Genomic DNA, 21,898 nt, shown 5'->3' with positions numbered 1-21,898 from the left:
TTTGGTGATCCTTCCTGGGGGAGGAATTATTCCCAGATGGAGAAGATCTAGCCCAGCTGCAGAGACTATATTGGCCACAGCCATCTTCTGAGTTGTGAGGAAAGAGGGAACGTTTCTTAAAGAAAGCCGTGAATCCAGTGTCTTCCTTGTTGAACCATATCGTTACGCCACTAGCTTCAAAGTGTGAGATCTCACAAGTACAAATTGCTGTCTTCTGGGTGTGGGTAGGTCCAAACCCCTCATTTTATGGATGATTGTAAATCTGTTATTCTTGCTTTCTCTCCCATCGGTAATTTTCAGGAAAGAATATTGCATTTTCACTAAGGAAAAATGGGTTTTTCAGCCAGACTCTCTCTCCCACCCCTCCCTCTTAGGACCAATTCTGACTCTGCTCTTCACACCAGCGCTCTGAGTACCAAGCCCCAGGACCCCTATGGAGGAGGGGGCCAGTCGGCCTGGCCTGCCTCGTATGTGGGTAAGACACGTAGGCCAGAGGCCAGCCACTTCTGTACCGTCTTGTTCTGTCCTCGGGGAGTGGCGGGGAGAGGAAAGCTCGCACCGTGTGCCTTTCCTTGGCTCGTCTTCCCCGGGGAGCAACTCCTGGCCGGGGAGGTGTGTGTGTGCTCGTGATGCGATGAGAGTGGACCTTCCCTCCCGCCTCTTCCTCTGCAGATTCTCCTTGGCGTGTCTCGGCCCTCAGACTTTCCTGCACACTCTCCCATTTTAAGGTCTTCATCGGTTTTATGGGGACTCGTAGCAACTTTCTAACTGGTCCCCTTATTTGCAATCTCCTGTCTTCCCGATCCAGTCTTATGTCGGGTTCTCTGAAAGCCCTTTTTCCACCCAGGATCTGGACAAACTGAGAAATAAAAGCAGAAGTGACACAGGGAGGTGGATGCCGCCTTTCCCCCTGATAAGAGGAAGTGGCTTCTCTCTGGGGGGCCATGTCTATTCAGACCAAACCCCAGAGGGACGCTGACTCCCCCAGTGGCCAGCAGCCCGGGGCCAGAGGAGCGGGAGCTCACCTGTTGCCCACTTTGCTGCAGGTCGTTGTCCCGCCTCCCCAGGGTGACCAGGAGTGGGGGAAAGAGTCATGCCATCTGCTTCCAGAATGACCCAGATCTGATCAGATTCCACTCACAGTGCCACTCCTCCACCTCTAGGAGAGAATCCACATCTCCCAGTTTGGGACGATAGGGACCCCAGGATCAGGCAGCCTGTGCCCACCTCACTCCCTTTTCTCCTTACTCACCAACCCTTCCCCCCCCAAGTCTGTGAACTGCTTTGGGTTCCAGAACTGCTTCATCCTGCTGCCATCTGGTCCTCTCTTAACTCACTCCTGACTCAGCCGGCCAGCACCCTCAGCTTTGTCCTCATGTCTGCAGAGCCATCCTTACCCTTCCTCCCTTTGCCAGCCCAGAACCCGCCATGTCCTTCCAAAATCCTGGAGCCCCTCCCTGTAGATGGCTATCGTGCCACTGACTGCCTCTCCCATGGGTGTGCTTCTCTTCCGCTCCAAGTAGATTGCTCTTTTTAAAAAAAAAAAAATTAACTTTTATTTTAAATAGGAAAGCATTTCTAGTGCGACAGGCATCAAGGTATTTAAAAGGCATCAAAATTTGGTGCATAGCAACTCTGGATCATAGAGGTTTTTATTCTTGAGGGCAGCAGAGCAACCCCCATGAAGGGTCTTGCAGGGGAAGCTCTTACAGGAACCCCACGTGAAGCAGCTGTGTGAGGGGCTGCTCCCAGTAGAGTTCCTGCAGTCAGTGTGTTAATGGTCGTATCTTCCACACAGAGTCAGGCATGGAGGAGCCCTCAGTGATGGAGAGTGAGGAGGAATTACTTGGTGGCTTATGCATACAGAGCACACTCTAGTCACTGACTAAGCTGCACCTGAATCGCGTTTGGTTCAGTAAGATGCCGTCCAAGCCTGCCTTTCTGGGGTTTATTATCTAGCAGGAACAAGGGTCCTGAAATAGCCATTCCATGTGCACACTGACCGTTGTCCACAAACAAGAGCTGTGTGTTTGGTCTGAAAACGAGAATAAATACATCTTTGGCCAAGATAATACTAGCCTTTAGTTTCTTTTACTTTTTAGATAGTTTAAAGCCTGAGTAGTCCCTATTCCTTCTGAGGAATCCATTCTGGGTCTTATTTCCTTGCATACAGTAGGGATGGGGTTTAATCATCCCGGTACGTGTTGTGATAATGCTGTATTTGTTCCCTTGATGCAATTCAGAGATGCTCCATTTACCCAAGCAGTTTTGTCAAGTATGAGCTGCTTGAGGACAGGATGGGGCCGTCAAGCTTTGTGTGCACACAGTGGGCTGTGAGAGTAAAGCTGGCAGCTGTGTTGAAGCTGGATGTGGTTCCACCACTCACCACTTAGAGGAGTAGGACCTATGGGAAACTGGAGTAGTTTAGCTTCCGCATCAGTAGTTACAAGTAGTGCGTAGGGATATATAAGCCTATGGACTTCCCTGGTGGTCCAGAGGTTAAGACTCCACACTTCCAGTGCAGGGGGTATAGGTTCAATCCCTGGTTGGAGAACTAAGATCCCACACGCCCACTGCTTGGCATGGTCAAAAAAAGCAGAATGTGTGCTTAGGGCTTGCCCAATGGCTCAGCAGTAAAGAATCCATCTGTGATATAGAGATACAGGAGGCGTGGGCTTGATCCCTGGGTTGGGAAGATCCCCTGGAGGAGGAAATGGCAACCCACTCCAGTATTCTTGCCTGGAGAATCCCATGGATGGAGGAGCCTGGCAGGCTACATGTCTGACACATGGCATGGTCAAAAAAATAAAAATGAAAAAGAGGGGGAGAATATATAAGCCTAAAAAAGGTGCAGCAAGGTCTTAGTCTCCCTGGATTGGGAGGGAACCAGACTGATAGACTTCAATCTGGAATTCCCGAGAAAGAGCTGCCTTTCTGCCTCTGCCATTCCTGCGTTCGTGTTGCCCTCTGTTCAAAGTGTGTGCTTCTCTAGAAAGGGCTAAAGGCCTAGAGAGAACAAGGAAATCCTAAGTAACAGGACTTTGAGGCCTGCATGCAGAGAGGAAGAAAAATAGCTAAAGCAAGTGATTAATCAAGTGAAGTATTTACCCTAAGAGTGATGTTGCCTGCAAGGGAAGAGGTGCGAAGTGTCAGAAGGCGTGAGTGAGGACAAATAAGAAAAGCAACAGAGTGTCAGTGTTGATCCTACAACGGAGCCATACGGAAAGCAGAAAGAAAGAAGGAAATCCTGGAGCAGAGTCCCAGGGTCCCTACTTTTCACATCAGCAGCTCGAGCCTGCCGTGTTTGTACCCCGGTATCTGACAACTGTGGAAGGCAGGCCGACCTCCAGCCTGGACGTCTGAACCGTGTCCCTGCATCAGTTGCCTTGGAAGTACAGCAGAACTCAGAAACACATCCAAATATGGCTGTGTTTACATGGGAAAGCCAGTGTGTTTAAAATATTATTCAAGTCTCCAAGGATAGGAATTATTTCTGGAGAATTCTATCTGTTGGTGGGAGCTATTTTAAATAGTTTCTTGTCTTTCCCCTCTCCCCCTGTCATTCATGAAAGTTTCTCATTTGCTTTCCTTTCAGATTTTTAAAAATATCGACTAGCTTTGCAAAAAGGTATTTCTTATTATAGGAGCTACCAAATAAAGTAAAGATTTTAAAAGTGATGGGAAAAATTATAATTGAAGCTGGGAATTGGACTCCACAAGCAGAGAGGAAGAACTGCCTTTTCCCTGGGAATCTTTCCGGACCATAGTGATGTAGCTTCAATTAACGTTCCCACTATTTTTTTTGGTTCTGAGTAGATCATAAGGGAGCATCTGCTGACAGCTTCACTACATGAGCAGAAAGCTGTGATACATGCACGAGCAAAAGTTTGTGTCCCAAGAAGACACAGTCATTAGGCTGATACATGGTCAGTAATTCTCATAATGGTTATTCAGTTTGCGTGACAAGGCATCCATGGTGAGGAGTTGATGGAAATGAGAGAAATAGACTTTTATGCAACCAAGCAAGATTTTTATAATTTCTCTCTTCTTGTTTAATTATCCAGAACTTAGCAGCATGTGCAGTTTAATTATCATTTCATACTCACATGCACGCACACACACACACACATATACCCCCTGAATGGGTAAGCCTGATGGCACTCTGTGACACTTGCCTGTTGCCCTGTAGACTAGGACTGTACCTAACCCACCTCTGCTCATCACTAGCGAGTGGAGTAAGGGGCCAGGGTGGTCCTTGCCCTTTCAAGTAGCAGTCTAGAGCTAAGGGCGGAGCAAGGCATGATGGTTGTCTTCTTAGCACCCAGAGCTGTAGAGGCTGAGTCTCACCAGCCTTAAGAAACACAGCCCTGAGCTCCTTCCCAGGGAAGGAGATCTGCCTTGAACCCCAGTGATCTTACCGCAGGTAATACTATACCTTTGACCAGCACCATGAAGGCTTAAAATGCAAATAGCCCTGAAAGAAATGAGCCTGTTGGAGAAGGAAGTGGCACCCCACTCCAGTATATTCTCGCCTGGGAAATCCCATGGACAGAGGAGCCTGGTGGGCTATATATTCCATGGAGTCGCAAAGAGTCAGACACAACTGAGTGACTAAACAAACGAGAGAGGTGAGCCTTGGTTGCACAGATGGGAGGGAGAGGGGGATGGCAAAGGCGTCGGAGATCTAAAGAGGGGGCAGAAGTGTCACGCAGGTGGCAGGAGGACCCAGAATGGGGAGGTCTCCTGAGAGAGACACTCTGGTTAAGTACTCTGCAGGCTGTGCTGGGAGGCGTTCTAGATTCGTCAGGCATGAGCATGGGGAGAGGGAAGGCGGCCTCAGTTACGCTCAGGAGGTCAGCCCCTGGCGGCTCCTAGTCCGCGAGGTGTCTTGGAGCACACGTGAGCCTTGGTTGTGGCTGCTTGTTCCCTGCAGGGCTGCTCCATGTTTCCCCTGCTTCTGGTTACCCACTCACAACTCGTTCCCTTTTATTTTTAATCCCTTTATTTATAGTTGTATCATCTGATATTTTTCATCCAGTAGTAAAAATCCAGGCTTGGATATGTTGAAAAAATAACCATACAACGTGAGAGCTGTGAGTTAAGTTTTATTTGGGCAAAATGAGGACTGCAGCCAGGAGATGGCATTTCAGATAGCTCAGAGAGACTGTTCTGAGGAGGCGACAGAAGGAGCCAGGATATATAGGAGTGTTGCAACAAAGGGCAGGTAGTCTGAACATCAAAAGATTGTGGTTAATTAAAGAAAACCAGATAACCTGTGTATGGGAAGGTGCAAGCGTCTAGGCTCCCTGAAATCCTTCCTTTCATATGCAGCTCAGCTGTCGGGGCCAGTGCCCTGTGTTTTCACATCCCGAATTTCCTCAGGGCTCACCATGGGGAGTGGCTGTAGTCTGATGGCTGGTAGATGGAGGTGTTTTTTCCTTCCTGAGTTCCCTGGTGGCTGCAATCACTGGTGACTGTGACAGCCTTTGTTTACTGATACGGCAGGAAACATTCCATTTCTCACATATTTTGGTTATATATTAACTTGGTGCTAACACATTGGTTATTGCCACCATCATCCTTCTAGTTACCGAAACTCTGAGCCAGGAGTTAATTGTCTTTAATTACTCTCATTCCCACACCCCTCACACCCATTGAGTAGCCAAGTCCTGTTCATTCTACGCCTGCTGTGTATCTCAAATCCGCCGCCTCTTTTCTGTCCTCGCTGCCAATAAATACCCCACTTATTTCCTTCTCGTCTGGACTGTTATGGAGGCTTTTCACTTGGTCTTCCTGCCTTCAGACTTTCTCCTTTCAATCTACCTCACATTCCGCTGCAAGAACAGTCTCTCCAAAACAGAGGGGATACACGTATGTGTATAGACTTCCCAGCTGGCTCAGTGGTAAAGAACCCACCTGCCAGTGCAGGAGCTGCAGGAGACGTGGGTTCAATCCCTGGATTGGGAAGCTCCCCTGGAGGAGGAAATGGCAACCCACTCCGGTGTGCTTGCCTGGGAAATCCCATGGACAGGAGATCCTGGTGGGCTACAGTCCATGGGGTTACAAAGAATCGGACCCAACTGAGCGGCTAACACTTTGTGCCTTTTTACTTCACTCTCTATATTACTTCTTTCTTTTCTTTGTGATTTGGTTAGAGGTTCTCAGACTTTGTAAACTGTTCTTCTTTCAGGACAGAGGCAGTAAAAGATTTTAAAGACGGAGATAATTTTAAAGAAAAGTAGATAGGCACCAACCTTAGACTTCAGTTCAGTTCAGTTCGTCGCTCAGTCATGTCTGACTCTGTGACCCCATGAATCGCAGGCTTCCCTGTCCATCACCAACTCCCAGAGTTCACTCAAACTCAAGTCCATCGAGTCGGTGATGTCATCTAGCCATCTCATCCTCTGTCGTCCCCTTCTCCTCCTGCCCTCAATCCCTCCCAGCATCAGAGTCTTTTCCAATGAGTCAACTCTTCGCATGAGGTAGCCAAAGTACTGGAGTTTCAACTTTAGCATCATTCCTTCCAAAGAACACCCAGGACTGATCTCCTTTAGAATGGACTGGTTGGAAGTTAGCTCTATCTATTTTAAGTTTACTATAAATGCTGATGCCCTCTGAGTGAACATCACTATACCAAAATTGTCTTGGAATTTTCAAAATTCTATTTGAATCAGAAAGATTTACTAATTCATGAATAAATAAAGGTGAAAGCACCGCATAATAGTGTTTTTTTCTTTCCCACTAGGTTTCTGTGATGGTGAGAATGACGTGCATGGGGAAGGTAATGAACTGATTTCACCTACCTGTGCTGAGTGGGATGCTGACTGTAGTATACATAACCTCCTCTTAACATCTGATCTAGTTAATACTCAAGTTTTCTGGACTTCCCAAAAATGCTGACAACTGCTGACTTGTTTTCTTTTCTGAGAGGCTCTACAAAATTAAGGCCAGCCCTGATCAAGGCCACGAGAAGGGAAATGTGTGGTTAGACTACAAAGGCTCCTTGTCATCTGGGTCCCCATGGTCCCACAGTCATAGGGCTGTACAGGGGAGCAAGTTGTGATCACATGAGAATAGTGATTAGACACTTAAGCCATTGGTTGTTCCAATATCCATCCTTCCTCAGCTGTCTTTCTCAGCCTGTTTAGAAAGTTTTGTGAGCCAGTAATCGACAGATATAAATAATGTGAGGAAAATGCAAAGTGATTGCAAAATGAAATTGCAAACCTTACAGAAGATAATGAGTTTCATAAAGCTGATTAATGTTGGGGATCTACTAAATGACTCTGGAAGCTATTGACAGATGAAGGCCTGACACAGCTCATTTATTTATTCAGTACCAGGCACTGTTTTCTTTTCCCTAAAATTTTATAATCTGAAATTTAATTTTCATAATCTGAAAGTGAACAACTAAATTAGGTTTATACACTGCAGGGGTCAGGACTTACAGGGACTGTGATAAATGAGGAGCTTCCTGTGCCAGAAGCAAATCTCTTTCATCATCATATATGCTCCTTTCTGGGAAGGCCATTTCAGGCCAGGAGTAAAATCATGAAAAGTTGAAACAGCAATAAATATCTAATCCACTAGGACAGAAATAAAGAGATGGCTGCAAGGTTGTTTGCATTCCCAGTGAGTTCTTTGAAGAATTACAACCAGTCTTGGATATGAAGTCACAAAAAGTAGTGAGCTTCTCCGAGGAAACAGTCCCCTTTACAGTGCTGGAGTCCATTCCAGCCATATTCTTGTGACCAGACTGTCATGAGAAGTAGCCTTAAGTCATCTCACGCATCCCTTGCAACTTTTCCTGTCATCTGATGTTATCTTTCAGGGGCTTCCCTGGTGACTCAGATGGTAAAGAATCCAGCTGAAATGCAGGAGACCTGGGTTACATCCCTGGGGCAGGGAGATCCCCTGGAGAAGGAGATTTCCTCATCCCTCTGGGTTCTCAACTCCTCTTTCTGCCCCACACCCAGCCCAGGACCAGGCATCTTCACTGCCACCTTGTCTTCCATGGAATATTCCTCTTCTCTCTTTGTTACCTTCCTCATTCCCTCTCTCCTGGATTTTTGTGGGTCCCTCCTCATTCCTTTTCTTCCATCCTCTCCTCGCCAGGTTTGCAAGGCCCTCCCTGACCTTGACCTTCCCACCCTTCTCCTTTATATACTCAGTGGCTGTCCATCACCTCCACTCTCAGCCTTCGTTCATATTGCTCTCTCTCTGGGGATGGCTGTTTCCTGTGTCCCTAAAAGGCTGGAGCCCTTTGACCTTTTGGGCCTCCCCCAGTCCTCTTTCCAGACATGGGTATCCACATGCCACCCTTTCCCACGTGTAGGGTACGAAATCCTCAGGGGCTGAATTCACGTCTCACCCATGCATCCCCCACAGTAATACTCAAAACACCATCTGTAGCAGACAGTCAATATATGCTAACTCAGCTGTTTTCACAAAGGTCATTTGTTGGGCCAGAGGTGGGGGTTGCAGTGGGGGGCCTTCTAACTGTGCTTCTCCCCTTCAGTGGTGTCTGTCCCCGGCCCGCTGAGGGAAGAGAACCTGCTGAACGTCCCCAAGCCACTCCCGAAGCAGCTGTGGGAGACCAAGGAGGTAGGTGGACAGCTGTCCTCGTTGTCACTGAATGTTTGCCCTTCAGAGGTCAGTGTCAAATCCCACAGAGGATTTGGGGGAAAAAAAGCAGAGCAGAAGTCTGGCGACAAAGATAGAATATACTAGGGGATGATGGTTCAAATAAAACAAGCATAATTGTATCGATGGGTTAGCATAACCATCTCTTAACTTTCTAGTTCCCATATGAATTCCCTCTTTCAGAAAGACTGGTTGGTCCCTCCTATCTCTTTCATATTATAGGAAGTGCTGAAACCCAGTTACAAGTCAGAGGCAGATTTTTCTGTTTTGTAGCCAACACCAGCTGCCAGTCACTAACTTCTGTCCATAATGGCTGGTTCACCAGATAACTCCTTGCTTTAGTGAAACCCATTTGACCTGAGTCACCTGGAAGTCGGAAAGAAGTCCTCTGTTTAACAGTTTCTAAGAGCCTTTGAGTACTTGTCCCTGTCTCCACCCCGGCTCCCTCTCTGTTAACCCACCTGCTGTGGAAGAGAGGGGGGTCCCGTGGTACCCAAGTCAGGCTTTCTTCCATACAGAATCTGCTGCCTCTGAAAGAAAACAACACGTCCGCCCAGCTCTGAGCCAAAGGAAACCAAATGAACTTTTTGGACAACCGTATATATATATGTGTGTGTATATATATATATACATATATGCTAAAAAATAATAATAAAAAAAGGAATGAACCTATTGACTCAGCTCTTCTCCCAGAAACGATTAATGGAGAACTGCAAGTGCATCAGAGCTGAGTGGGATGAGGGGCACTCCCTGGCGGTTCAGTGCTGTGGTCATTGCCGCCTGGGCAGGCGTCCTGTGGGCCAGTTTCTTCTGCCACGTCTACCAAAGTCATCATTAGCATTAGGGTGGGCTGGAAAGGCCTTTTGTAAAAGCAAGGTGTTTTGATATTCAGTCTTCTGGAGGCAAAGAGATGTAAAAGTTCACATACTTAGACATAGGAGAAGCCCACTGTCCTTTTCCATGGGAGGCGCCAGTGGTCTTGGAGGCCTTTGTCAGAGGACAGCTGTGTCTTCCCCACAGAGGGGTCAGAGGCAGCCAGTCTTCTCTGAGCACCAGGGAAGAGGTACTCTCTAGGGAAAGCGGTGTTCATCTCTATCAGTTCTTTTTTTCGCTGCTGTGCCGCATGACTTGCAGGATCTTAGTTCCCTGACCAGGGATTGAACTCAGGACCAAGGCATTGAAAGCACTGAGTCCTAAGTATTGGACTGCCAGGGAACTCCCCTCATCTCCCCTAGCTGTTACAGATTTGCAGTTCTCCATAAATCACTTCTGTAAGAAGAGATGAGTCAATAGGTTCATTCTTTTTTTTTTTTTTTTTTTAAGCATATATTAGGTTGACCAAAAAGTTCGTTTGGTTTCCTGTAACATCTTAGGAAAAAAAACCTAAACAAACTTTTTGGCCAACCCAGTATATATTGAGTACCTGTTGCCAGACATTGAGGTGCAGGGATGGGACAATAAACAAAATGAAAATACCCTCTAGGGACATCCCTGGTGGTCCAGTGGCTGAGATTGCCCGCTCCCAATGCAGGGCACCCCTGACTTCCATCCCTGGTCAGGGCACTAGGTCCCACGTGCCGCAGCTAGGAGTTTGCAAGCCGCAACTGAAAGGCCCCCCATGCCACAGCTGGGATTGAAGAGGCCGTGAGCCATAACTAAGACCCAGCACTGCCAAAGAAATAAAGTAGATTTTAAAAAACAAGGGAAAAAAAGAGAAATCCACCCCCCCCGAGTTAGATTTTAGTTGAAATACTTCTTTTCTTCAGATGTTAATTTCCTGTTTCTTCACTCTAGTTCATGTCTCTTTTTTCTCCTGTTCCTCTGAGGCTCGTTAGAAAATGAACATTTATTTAAAAGCTCTATGGGACGCATATTGGCCTTTTACAAGAAGATAATTCATTTAGAAGAGAATCATCTAGAAGGATCAAATTAAGAAAATTTATTAGTATCATGCCTCCCTTATGCCTGGAAAAGTCTAGTCAAAACTTAAACTGCTGCTTTGTGAGGATGCTGTTTCTATGCTGGCTCTCCACTCGCACTGACTGGAGCCCCAGGATACCTGCAATGACAGTTTTCAAAAACTTGAATTTGGCTTCCTATGTCTCTCCCCAGATCCAGTCCCTGTCTGGGCGCCCTCGATCCTGTGATGTGGGAGGTGGCAGGTAAGAGATGTTCTTTCAGTTCTTGTTTCAGGGCCGTCCTGAAGGTTTTACTGAAAGGAACGTCTTGCTGCTTCATCAGAGAACACTGAGAAATTTCACACATTACATATAAGTTGAAAGTCAACTGAATTTTCACAAAAACAACAGCTCTCTTTTGGTATGCTCATATTTCATTTGTTCAAAGTAATTATATGACATAACTGCAAAAGTAAAACTGCCATAAATATGTTTGAGAATAATATCACCGACTCTGGGTAAACAAACAACCCCACTGGAGGAAGCCGGGGCCTGCAGGCGTGGAGGGGGCCCACCAGCCTCTCGCCTTTGGAATCCGTGGGCCCCTGGCAACTTGGTGACCCAGAAGTTACCTAAGAGAGTACCGAATGCCATAAAACCATGAACCTCAAAGGGATAGATTTTGTGTTATGTACATTTTATTTTTACCACATTTTTTTAAACTAATGGAAAATGAATAAATAGGAAAGCTTGTGGTATTAAAAGGAGTTTCTGTGGAACAGCTAATTAATGTATTTAGAAGTATACAGCTTCACTCCCTGAAAAATGTGAGAGACAGCTTTCACAAAAAAACATGTGCAGTACTAAAAGATTAAAATGTTCCTGAGGAGATGGGACCAAGGAGGGACGTGGAGACAACAGAGCTGATGAAGCCCGCACACTGACACCCGTGAAGGCGCTCTCACTGAGACACAGACATGGGGAGGGCCCTCTCTCGCGGTCTTCGCAGAGAGGGCTGAGCCCTGGGGTGCACGGTGGGGTCCTGAGAGCACGGGGGCAGAGGGGGCCCCAGTGACCCTCAAGGCTGCCCCCCAGGGTTGGAACAAAAACCTCGAAACGGCAGCTCTTCCAAAGCTAAAACCAAACCGTGTGGTTTGAAGGCTGGCCTCTTGCATGATCTAGCTGAGCGCAGGTGCGCTTTCTAGATGGTCTGACAGTCTGCAGAGGAACTCCAGCTATAGTACCTCAGGCCGTCCTTCTTTCTCATCTCCCCTGTAAAGCCTTCACTGTTGTCTAACAGCACTGAGTTCAGGGCCCACCCTCCTGAGCAATGGGAGCGCAGGCATTCTTTTCAGCTAGTTAAATATAAACTCATGCAATGAACAGCCCACTGAGCTGAGATCAGGGTTGACCTCTTGAGAAAGTCAAAATGCCCTCTAGGGTGCCCACCTGGTGAGACCATCACGCCTGGGGTATAGGTCATCCCCACAGCTAGGGCTGAAGATTCTTCTCAAGAATTCATTTTGGCTCAATCCTCAGGCAGATGGGTGATGGAGGCCCCACAGGCCTAAATTACAGAAGGGGCTGTGTACTCTCAACTCCTCATCCCTGCCCCCGAGAGCTTTGAAACCAGGGTTCCTTAGGTGACAAAACTTGGTTTCCTGCTCTTACACTAGGTGTAGGATTCTGTCCCGTGACTTCTGTTCAGCTGGTGTTTATTGACCCCCTACTCCTAGGCACTGGAGCAGAGCAGTGAACGAAACAGAACAGGTGCCTGCTCTCAACGAGCTGAGGCTCCTGTGGAGCAAAGTAGGCGAAAACAATCAAGCCAGGGAATACACATCCTGTGTTGGTAAACGCAGTGAGGAGAAAGAAAGCCAAGTAAGGAGAAAGGCGACCGCGGGTGTCTGCAGGAGCCTCTCTGACACGATGGCTGTGACCAGAGTCCAGGACGCAGTGCAGGGAAGGGCAGAGGGAACGGCAGGAGCATGCCTGCAGAGCATGGAGGCAGGGGCAGCCCGACCCGGACTCGCTGGGGAGTTCTGAGCCAGGGAGTACGTCGTCTGCCCCATAGCGGATCCAGCAGGTGGCTCTAGCAGCTGAATTTGGAAAGTTACAGGGTATATTCCTCTCCAGCAGAGGGAGGGGACTTTGAATGTCGGTGACAGCCTGGCTTGTGTTTGTCATGGTTACCTTCTCCGTCCCTGCTCTGTGCTACCAGATACGGTTTCTGCCTTCGCCTTTCCTCCCTCCCTCTGAGCACCCAGCCAGAGAGCCCGTTGCCCGCAAAGCGAGCAGCTCTGCATTTGCCAGTTTATTTCCTAGTCCTTGGCCCTAACACTGCAACCAGCTGTCTGGAAGACAAGGTATCCCGTTCAGCTTTTCTACAGTCTAAATCATCCTCCTTCCTCACCCCAAAAGGACCCCTTTCCTACTTCCCCTTCTCTCTTCAAGCCTCCACAGTGATCCCAGTCCTACTTCACCAAGAAAAGAGAAGCAGCAGGAATGAACGCCCAGCTTCCCTCCCACCCCTCACTCCATGCCTCCCAGCCCCACATGCCATCCTTCCTGGTTTCTAGTCCCAGGGACCCAACTGGCCGTCTGTTCACACCCGATGTCCTTGGCCCTTCCAGAAGCCTCTCTCCTGCTTATCCTTCCCGCTTCTGTGTTTTCTACCTTTCCCTGTCTACTAGGTCTTCTCTCTGCATTAATCACACTTAAGGATTCTGCACCGAAAAGTGCTATCTGACCTTGCGTTCCTTTCTAGTTCCTTCTTCTCACTTCCAGACTTCTCAGCCACACTTTCTGAAAGGCTTTCCCCTCGAGGCTCCCTTACTGCTTGTCTGTTCCTCGGCCCACGGTGGCCTGGCTCCCTCCCACACTGTTCTGACAGAACGTTCCTCGAGAGACATCCCATGACACGTCCTCCCGTGTTTCCGAAGCTCAGCGTCTACAGCAGAAGTCCTTCTCTTACCCACACCACCTACCCTGTCCCCAGTCTACTCATGTGCTTCCCTGTCCCCTGTCCTGGTGGGGGTGGTTCCACCCGTCCCCGTGCCAGAAAATCAGGAGTCACCCTTGAGCACTTCCTTAAACACCTCCAGAATTTCTCCATATCTATCCGCCTCCATGCTCTCATTATGTCTTGACTGCTCAGCGGCAGCACTACTCACCTCTTTGCCTCCAGGCCCCGCTTCTTACACCCTCCCCAAGTCTGGCCTAAGGATGAGTGTGTCTTTCCCGTGCTCTCCACCTTCCCCTGGCTTCTTGTCATCAGTTTAAGCCTCATGTACTTTCTGCCTCCTCCTCCAGGCCCATATCCCATCACATCTCCCCTCCAAACTTGACCTTCCTGTGGCGGCCAAGTTCCTAGTGCCCACAGTGTAGTCACATGCGTCTCTGCTTCGCCCGTGCTGGGAACTCTGCCTGCAACGATCTTCCCGTTTGGAGCATCTGAATTCTTGAGCCTTCCAACTCAGCTCTGACATCCTTCAGGAATTTCCCCTCCCCCAACCCTCCAGGCCTTGTACCACCAGGCTCCGTCACTGCACAACTGAATCGGATTATACTGCAAGTTATTTTGTTTATGGTTGCTTCCCTTGCTTTGTCCAAGTCTCTTGAGGCCCTGATGCCAGTGGCCTGCACCCGGAAGGTGCTCCGCTGTGTGTGCTGTGCTGAGTCAGGGTCTTCAATCACGTTCACCACCTTCCTCCCATCCTGGCTGAGGGCCCCTCCTCCAGCCACTCTCCTCCTCATCACCCACTCCGTTCTTTTCCTACATCAGACGTGGACTGCACAGTCTCTTCTAACCGGTTCTCCCCACCTCCCTCTCTGCCCCTGTAAGGAGCTCTCCACACCACAACCACAGGGGCCTCTCTAAACTGTGATTCTCCATCTCACACCTGGGCTCTCTGTCTCCTGCCAGCACTGATCCACACTCTCCAGAACAGCCTGTCCTCACGCCCTTGTTTCCTCCCTCGCCTGCTCATCTGCCCCCGCTTCCGCACTCTGCCCAGCACCCTGGCCGTGCCATGCTGCCTGCTGTTCCATGAGCACAGGGTCACACGCTTCGCCAGGCCCTCCCTCCCCAACCGTCTGCACAACCACGACTCCTGCTTCTGCGTTCCCAGTGACGCTCGTATCAGTCCTGGACCAGCAAGCTTCCTGCCATACTGCAGTCACTTGCCTTACCTGTCTGTCTCCAGCCTGTCAGTGAACGCTAAGAGCAGTGCCCCGATCCAGCCCTGGGCTCAGTGGCCTCTCCCCAGGCCCACACTTCAGAGGGTTCCACTCCCGTGGAGTAAGGAGTCCAAGGGGCTAAGGGGATGTGGGGAGCGGCCAGACCTGGGTCCCTGGGCTGGGGAAGACACAGGCCTGGTCTGCGGTGCAGGACAGGGCTGGGGAGGTAGGGAGTGGACTGCGGGCTGGGGCTGCCTCTCTGCATGTTCTAGCACAGAGCTCCAAGGAGTGGGAGAATTCTAAACTTGAATCTGGCCTTCCAGGCTATTATAAAGGTACAATCTGTCAAGATGGAAACATAGAAGATAGTTCATTTAAAGATTTATTGATTTGATTTATAACTTAAAAAAATTTAAACAATTGGCCTGCGGGGCCCCCGTCTGTACTCCTGCTCACACTGCACACGCTCTGCTCATTCATCATCCTCCCACCAGCACTCAGCCTAGTGCCTGGGCTCAGAGCAGCCGCACCACCGATCCTGACAAAGGAACGGTCACATCTCTTTCTCACTTGAAAGTTTATGGAAACTGTTAATGGAAAAAGTATGCTTTGGAAGGTATCTGGCTGATACAGGAGATCCTTTTTGAGGGGGAGGGAAAGATTATTTAGAAATGTAACCAAAAGAATTGAATAAATGCAGAGCAGCATCTCATATCTTATACAGTGCTTGACAATTTTCAAAGTACTTTTGCATCAATAATCTAACCTTCTGTACAGTGAAGTAAACCAGCTACATGTGTATCCCCTCCCTCCTGGACATCCTTGTACAGTGGAGAGTAACGCAACATTGTAAAGCAGCTGCATTCCAGAGGAAAAAAAATGCTGACATAGGAAAACAGTAAAAGCACACACACGCAACTAATCTTGTCTTAGAAAAGATTCCTGTAATGCGGGCATAGATGACATCCTTAGTCTAGCATTACAGGTAAGCAGATCACACTCTCAGAACGAGGAAGAGGCAGTCTCCACGAGGACTTGGATCTTTGGTACCCACGGCTTTTATTGAACAAGGAAAGGTATCATACACATCCTATTCCCCAGCAGCCAAATGCATTTTAGAAAGTAATACTTAACCCTTCTTTTTTTCAGCACTTTCCCACACAATGGTCAAAACATGGGCCTCTCCCCCTTCCTGGGAACCCTGAACACTGGGGGGTCGTTGCCAGATCTAACCAACCTGCACTACTCAGCACCACTGCCAGCCTCCCTGGACACCAGTGACCACCTCTTTGGGAGTATGAGTGTGGGGAACAGCGTGGGCAACCTTCCCGCTGCCATGACTCACCTCGGCATCAGGGGCTCTTCTGGTAAGTGGTCCCTGCTCCATCGGGACCATGCCTGTGTCCCCTGGTGGCTTAGCCATTGGTGGTCCCTGGCCGGGTGGCATGTTAGTAAATCGTAGAGTGAGAATGACTGTGTCTGAGTTAGAGATAATAACCCACTGGGCTTCGCAGGTGGCCCTGGTGGTAAAGAATCCACCTGCCAATACAGGAGATGCAAGAGAAGTGAGTTCAATCTCTGGGTCGGGAAGATCCCCTGGAGGAGGGAATGGCAACCCACTCCAGTATTCTTGCCTGGATACCATAGATAGTACCATGGATAGAGGATCCTGGTGGTCTACAGTCCATGGAGTCACAAAGAGTCGGACACGACTGAGTGACTGAGCAGGCATGACCACAGCCCACTAGCTCAGGTACCTCTCAACTCTGCTGGCATTTCACTTAGGTGGTTCTCTTTCTGCTGAGTTTGGTGAGCTCTGGGGCAGCTCAGTGAAACCTCATTCTTTTTTGTTGTTCTGTTTTCTTTTGGGTCGGGGGGCAGAGTTGACTGTACCTCACGGCATATGGGGTCTTAGCCCCCTGCATTAGGAGCATGGAGTCTTAACCACTGGACCACCAGGAAAGTCCAAAACCTCATTCTTCATTGTCTTCTCCAGCCCACGTGCCCCAGGGACTTGGAGAATAAGATTTGAGAGTCAAGAAATAAGTGTCCATTCTATTCTGTGTTAGCTGTGGTCCTTTATCAACATATGATGATATTTAATAATTGCAGATATCTCTTTAGATTCCTCCAACTTCCCAATGGATTGCAAAAGAGAATATTTTGAATTTTAGGAAATTGTGGGTACAAGGAAAATATCTATCCTTAATAGATATGTATATTAAGTATAAATCTGCCATAGTTCAAAACTACTGGATCAAATTTTCAGAAGTGCTTAAAGGTGCTTTAGCTTTACTAAAAAGCTACTCATGAGGTGACTTGGCTGTTACCATAGGAGTTTGAGTCCCTGCTGCTCAGACCACATGTTGAAACATGACTGCATTTGCTTGAACCCTGACAGACGCTGTTGTCAATGTCTGGGGCAGGTAGTATAGCCTCCAGCCACAAGGGTCCCAAGAATGGTGGCGTAGCCTATCTCCTTTAGAAAGATCCCCGGCAATGGTCTGTCACTGGGGAAAGTGCTTGCTCTTTCCGCTCTGGGTTCAACAAGATGTGTCTATGCAGATCTGAACTCACCACTCAAATGAGGGTAGGCTGCTTCATCATGGTCCTCTGGAAGTTTCTCTGCTGATTACAGTGATGCTACCATTATGCTATTAATATATAATTTTAGGTTTGAAGAATTGACTTCAGAGACCACCTCTATTTTGGGGTCTCTGGGAGTCTTTGGGATCTCTAGGGTCTTTGAGTTATCCTGTTGCTTTACTTACGTGACCTTGGTGACGTCTCTGAACAAGGTTATCCGAGGTCACGTGAATCCAGCAGCACTGGCGCTTAGCCCCCTTGGGTCTTGGGGAAGCTGGCATTCTCCAGTACAGCCTTGGACGTTGCTTCAGCTGAAAATCCTGTGTTTAATTTCTGGCTGTTATTTTCCTCAAACAAGCATTGTATTATCGAGGATATGTCACAACCAGTGCTTAAGTTTTTAGAGTTTCTCTGCACTCCTTAAAAATGCATGGTATGAAAGATTGCACATATATTTTTTAAGATATGTGTGCTTTCTTTCTGAATGACTGAGTTTTAAAAAAATGTCTAAGTTCATATCTTTAGCTCTAATTTTCATTCTTATTCGAGCCAGCCACATCTCTGACTTTTCCATGGTGAGTTAGGTAGGGGGATAACTACTTAGAGTTTTGTCAGAGACGTCTTTCCTACCTTTTCAAAATCAATTGTGTGGGTGTGTGTGTGTGTTAGTGCTCAATCATGTCCGACTCTTTGCTACCCTATGGACTGTAGCCCATCAGGGTCCTCTCTCCATGGAATTCTCCAGGCAAGAATACTGGAGTGAGTTGCTATGCCCTCCTCCAGGCGACCTTCCCAACCCAGGTATTGAACCTGAGTTCTGCATTGCAGGCAGATTCTTTACCATCTGAGCTGCCAGGGAAGTCCTCAGAATCACTTACTGGCTAAAAAGCCTTGGTCATTTATGCATTCCATAATTTTCATCTAATACTTAACTTTTTATCAATGTGAAACAACACAGAGTTTTGCTCACCGCAGCTGTGGGCACAAGAAGGTGGGCTGGGCTCTGAAACACAGGGGTCACCCACGGAGAGGCACTGCAGGGCCAGCATTCATTCACGGAATGAAGGCACTCTGCCAGGCCCTGGGCCAGGTGCCAAAGAGCCAGCGGGGCAGAGAACAGGCTCCCTGGCCTCCTGGAGCTTGTGTCCTTGCAGCATGTGTTATGGAAATGCCTTTCCCAAACTCTCTTGCTCTTGCTAAAATTCACTCCCCTCCCCTTAAAACAAAGCACGAACAAGGTGTCCTTTTCACTACACTGGAGGAGACAGTGATGAACCGCTTTTCAGGAGCCAGAAAAACAAAGAGAAGGGAAACCCTGGTAGAGGATCCCTACCTGTGACTTGGTGCTGGGCTCAGGGTGTTTAAAGAGCCCCTCAGAGGCAGCCTGCCCTCCACATCGAGAGCCGCGACACCCAGTGAAGGCAGCCGAGGGTCCTGGCTGGTTGCCAGGGACAAGGCACTGGGGGCCCCAAACATAATGGGTTGTGCGGCCTTGGGATCTGTTCTTGGACTGGAGTGGAGGAACTGGACAGTCACCTCTGCTGCCGCCTGCACCAGTTCTTGCTCTCCCAGTGGTGGTTTACATGATCTAATTCTCGAGAAAAATCTATTCTCATCCTTTTTTAAAAAGCTTTTTATTTTGTACTGGGGTAGAGCCGATTAACAATGTTGTGTGATAGTTTCAGGTGAACAGCAAAGATACTCAGCCATACATATACATGTATCCACTCTCCCCCAAACCCCCCTCCCATCAAGGCCACCACGTAATGCTGAGCAGAGTTCCCCGTGCTGTACAGTAGGTCCTTGTGGAAACCATTCTCATCAGAATGGCGTTGTCCCTCAGTCTGAGTGCATCTTCTCCTTGCCCTTGATACCACTTTTTTCCCCTTTGGCTTAAACAGCAAACATTTATTTCTCACAGTTTCAGAAGTTTGGCAATCCAAGATTAGTGTGTCTGTGCAGAGCCCTTCCTGGTTCATAGGTTCCTATATATATATATTTTTAGTCGGACCATAAGTGCTTTGCAACATTCTGTTCGTTTCTGCTGTACAACCTTGGTACCTTTTCCGGCAGGAGAGTTGCCCAGAGCTCCTCCTCACACGAAATCATCATCAAGTACAAATAGGAAGTTGAGTTTTTTCTTCACTGTTTGGGAAACAGACGATTTGGTCGGTGACTATGGGGTGTACGTTGCAAACGTTCTGTCTTCCAGGTCTCCAGAGCTCTCGGAGCAACCCCTCCATCCAGGCCACGCTCAACAAGACAGTCGTCTCCTCCTCCCTGAACAGCCGCCCGGAGGCCTCCGGTCCCAGCGCCTCTGCCCTCCACCCCTCTCTCCGCCTCTTCTCGCTCAGCAACCCGTCCCTCTCCACCACCAGCCTGAGCGGCCCCTCCCGGCGCAGGCAGCCGCCCGTCAGCCCCCTCACGCTGTCGCCCGGCCCGGAAGCACATCAAGGTTTCAGCCGGCAGCTCTCTTCAACCAGCCCCTTGAATCCGTATCCTGCCTCACAGGTAAAAAGCAGGCGAACTAACAGTGAAGCAGACCGAAGCAGATGGGAACTGAACCCGGTCCTCACTCTAAGCGCGGGTCACGAGGTCTCGGATGCAGTCAGTTCCCACTTCTGTGCAAAATCTCATCATTCCTAATGCACTGCTGCTTCTGAGTCGCTTCAGTCGTGTCCGACTGCCCCCCAGGCTCCCCCGCCCCTGCACTAAGGGTTTCCTGAGAGCAGAGCTGTTGTGGCGATTTGTTGCTGTTTAGTCACTCCGTCGCGTCCGACTCTTTTGTAACACCATGGACTGTAGCCCACCAGGCTCCTCTGTCCATGGGATTCTCCAGGCAAGGATACTGCAGCGGGTTGCCATTTCCTACTCCAGGGGATCTTCCTGACCTACCGATCAAACCCATATCTCCTGTGCTGGCAGGTGGATTCTTTACCTCTGAGCCATCAGGGAAGCTCATGTGTTGATTACTCTTAAGCAGACACTGAACAGTTTGCGGTACTCTCAGGAAATTGGAAATGGAGGAAAGGGTCAGGTGTGGAGCGTGAAACCCAGTTATGTCTGAAATACAAGGGAAGCCAGGTTGGGGTTTTAAATTTGGTGTCAAAAATCATTAATTGACTCTCTCAGCACTGTAAGCCACAGAGAAAGCTGAGGAAGACATTGAAATACCCTCCTGAAGCTTCCATATTGAATTAGACCTCTTCCCTAATTACACTGACAGATTTAAGAACAGTCCTTCTCTTGTTGATTAAATACTTAGGTACAATAGGGTCATATCTCTATAAAAGGACCCGGATGAGTCTGTTTAGAAAGAGGCACACTTTGAAGTCACAAGCCTGTTACAGAAATTTAGGGTGGAAACGTCATTTTTTTTGACTTGTTGACTTTGTTTCTGTTCTAAAGTTTCAGAGTGGTTTTTCAGAGTCATCAGTGAACATGTTTTTAACCTGTTGGTCACTCCCTAGATATATTATCACATCACTTACTCACCACTTCACTATAAGTGAGTAATGATTTAGCAAGAAGAAGTTGACAGAACACAACAGAAATTAGCAGATCCAGTTATTAGTCACTCTTTACCAATTATTAGCTATGGAATCTTTATTATATGAGTAATCCCTTTCAGGAGGCGGTAAGAGAGTATTTCATAATTGTTTTTTAATGGTTCCTTCATGTTATTGGATTGCCTTTAATTTATTTTTCAAGATTATTTTATAGAGGCTTCTCTGGTGGTTCAGTAGTAAAGAATCTGCCTGCGGTGCAGAAGACTGCCTGCAATGCAGGAGACAACAGTTCGATCCCTGGGTCAGGAAGATTCCCTGGAGAAGGATAGCAACTCACTCCAGTGTTCTTGCCTAGAGAATCCCAGGCACAGAGGAGCCTGAAGGGCTACAGTCCATGGGGTCGCAAAGAGTCGGACACGACTTAGCGACTAAACCACCACCACAAGCTTATTTTACAGGACATAAAAAATAACACCGTCTAGCTACATTTTAAGGAGACCGTAGAGATAAACAGCACTCTCTTTCAGATATTTTCATTTTTTTCTGCTAAATATTTAAAAATTAAAAAAAAAAAACGATGTTATTTGTGCACCTAATTTAAAAGGTCAAATAGTTCTAAAGGGCCTGTTATGAAGTAACAGCTGTCTTCCCGGCCCCGCCAGCCACGTTCCTCACTGCCTGGAGGAGGCTACTTCCGGCGTCTAGCTGCTCTTTGGTGTAACCATGTTGCTTCGTGCTGGTTTTGTTCTAGGTTTTTAGCTTCAGGTGTTCTCTAAGGACATCCTCCTGTGGAAGCCCAGGGCTTAGCTCTCTTTCAACCCTCCCAGGCCCCTCCCTCCCCACTTCCCACGTTCTCCTGCTCACTCCCCTCATCCTCACAGTGTGGTTTATTCCATTTAGTTTTGCATAGAACAGTACTCAGTGTTTAGTGTTTTCATGGTTGTAACCATGTAATCAGAGTTGAACCATATAGCTTAGTATGAAATAATAAGATGAGGATCTTTTTCTCCTGGGAGTTAATGTCTTGTGTTTTTCTCACTGTGGTTTTCTCTGTATGTCTTTCTCTGTATTTCTATTCAATCT

At 48.1% G+C, this 21,898-nt stretch overlaps 1 protein-coding gene across 1 annotated transcript in view; it reads left to right on the top strand.

Annotated features, from left to right (window-relative positions):
- CRTC3 (CREB regulated transcription coactivator 3) overlaps nt 1–21,898 on the top strand; it is a 93,733-nt gene that overhangs the window by 65,857 nt on the left and 5,978 nt on the right. The window contains exons 6-11 of the mRNA XM_068991304.1: nt 375–475; nt 6,746–6,781; nt 8,519–8,604; nt 10,756–10,805; nt 15,870–16,087; nt 19,519–19,817. Of these exons, the coding sequence (XP_068847405.1) occupies nt 375–475; nt 6,746–6,781; nt 8,519–8,604; nt 10,756–10,805; nt 15,870–16,087; nt 19,519–19,817 (790 nt within the window). The remainder of the gene's footprint in view (nt 1–374; nt 476–6,745; nt 6,782–8,518; nt 8,605–10,755; nt 10,806–15,869; nt 16,088–19,518; nt 19,818–21,898) is intronic.

The sequence above is a fragment of the Capricornis sumatraensis genome, chromosome 19 (genome assembly GCF_032405125.1).
Source record: "Capricornis sumatraensis isolate serow.1 chromosome 19, serow.2, whole genome shotgun sequence".
In the NCBI taxonomy this organism is placed as follows: Eukaryota; Metazoa; Chordata; class Mammalia; order Artiodactyla; family Bovidae; genus Capricornis; species Capricornis sumatraensis.
This window is presented reverse-complemented; position numbering and strand designations above follow the sequence as displayed.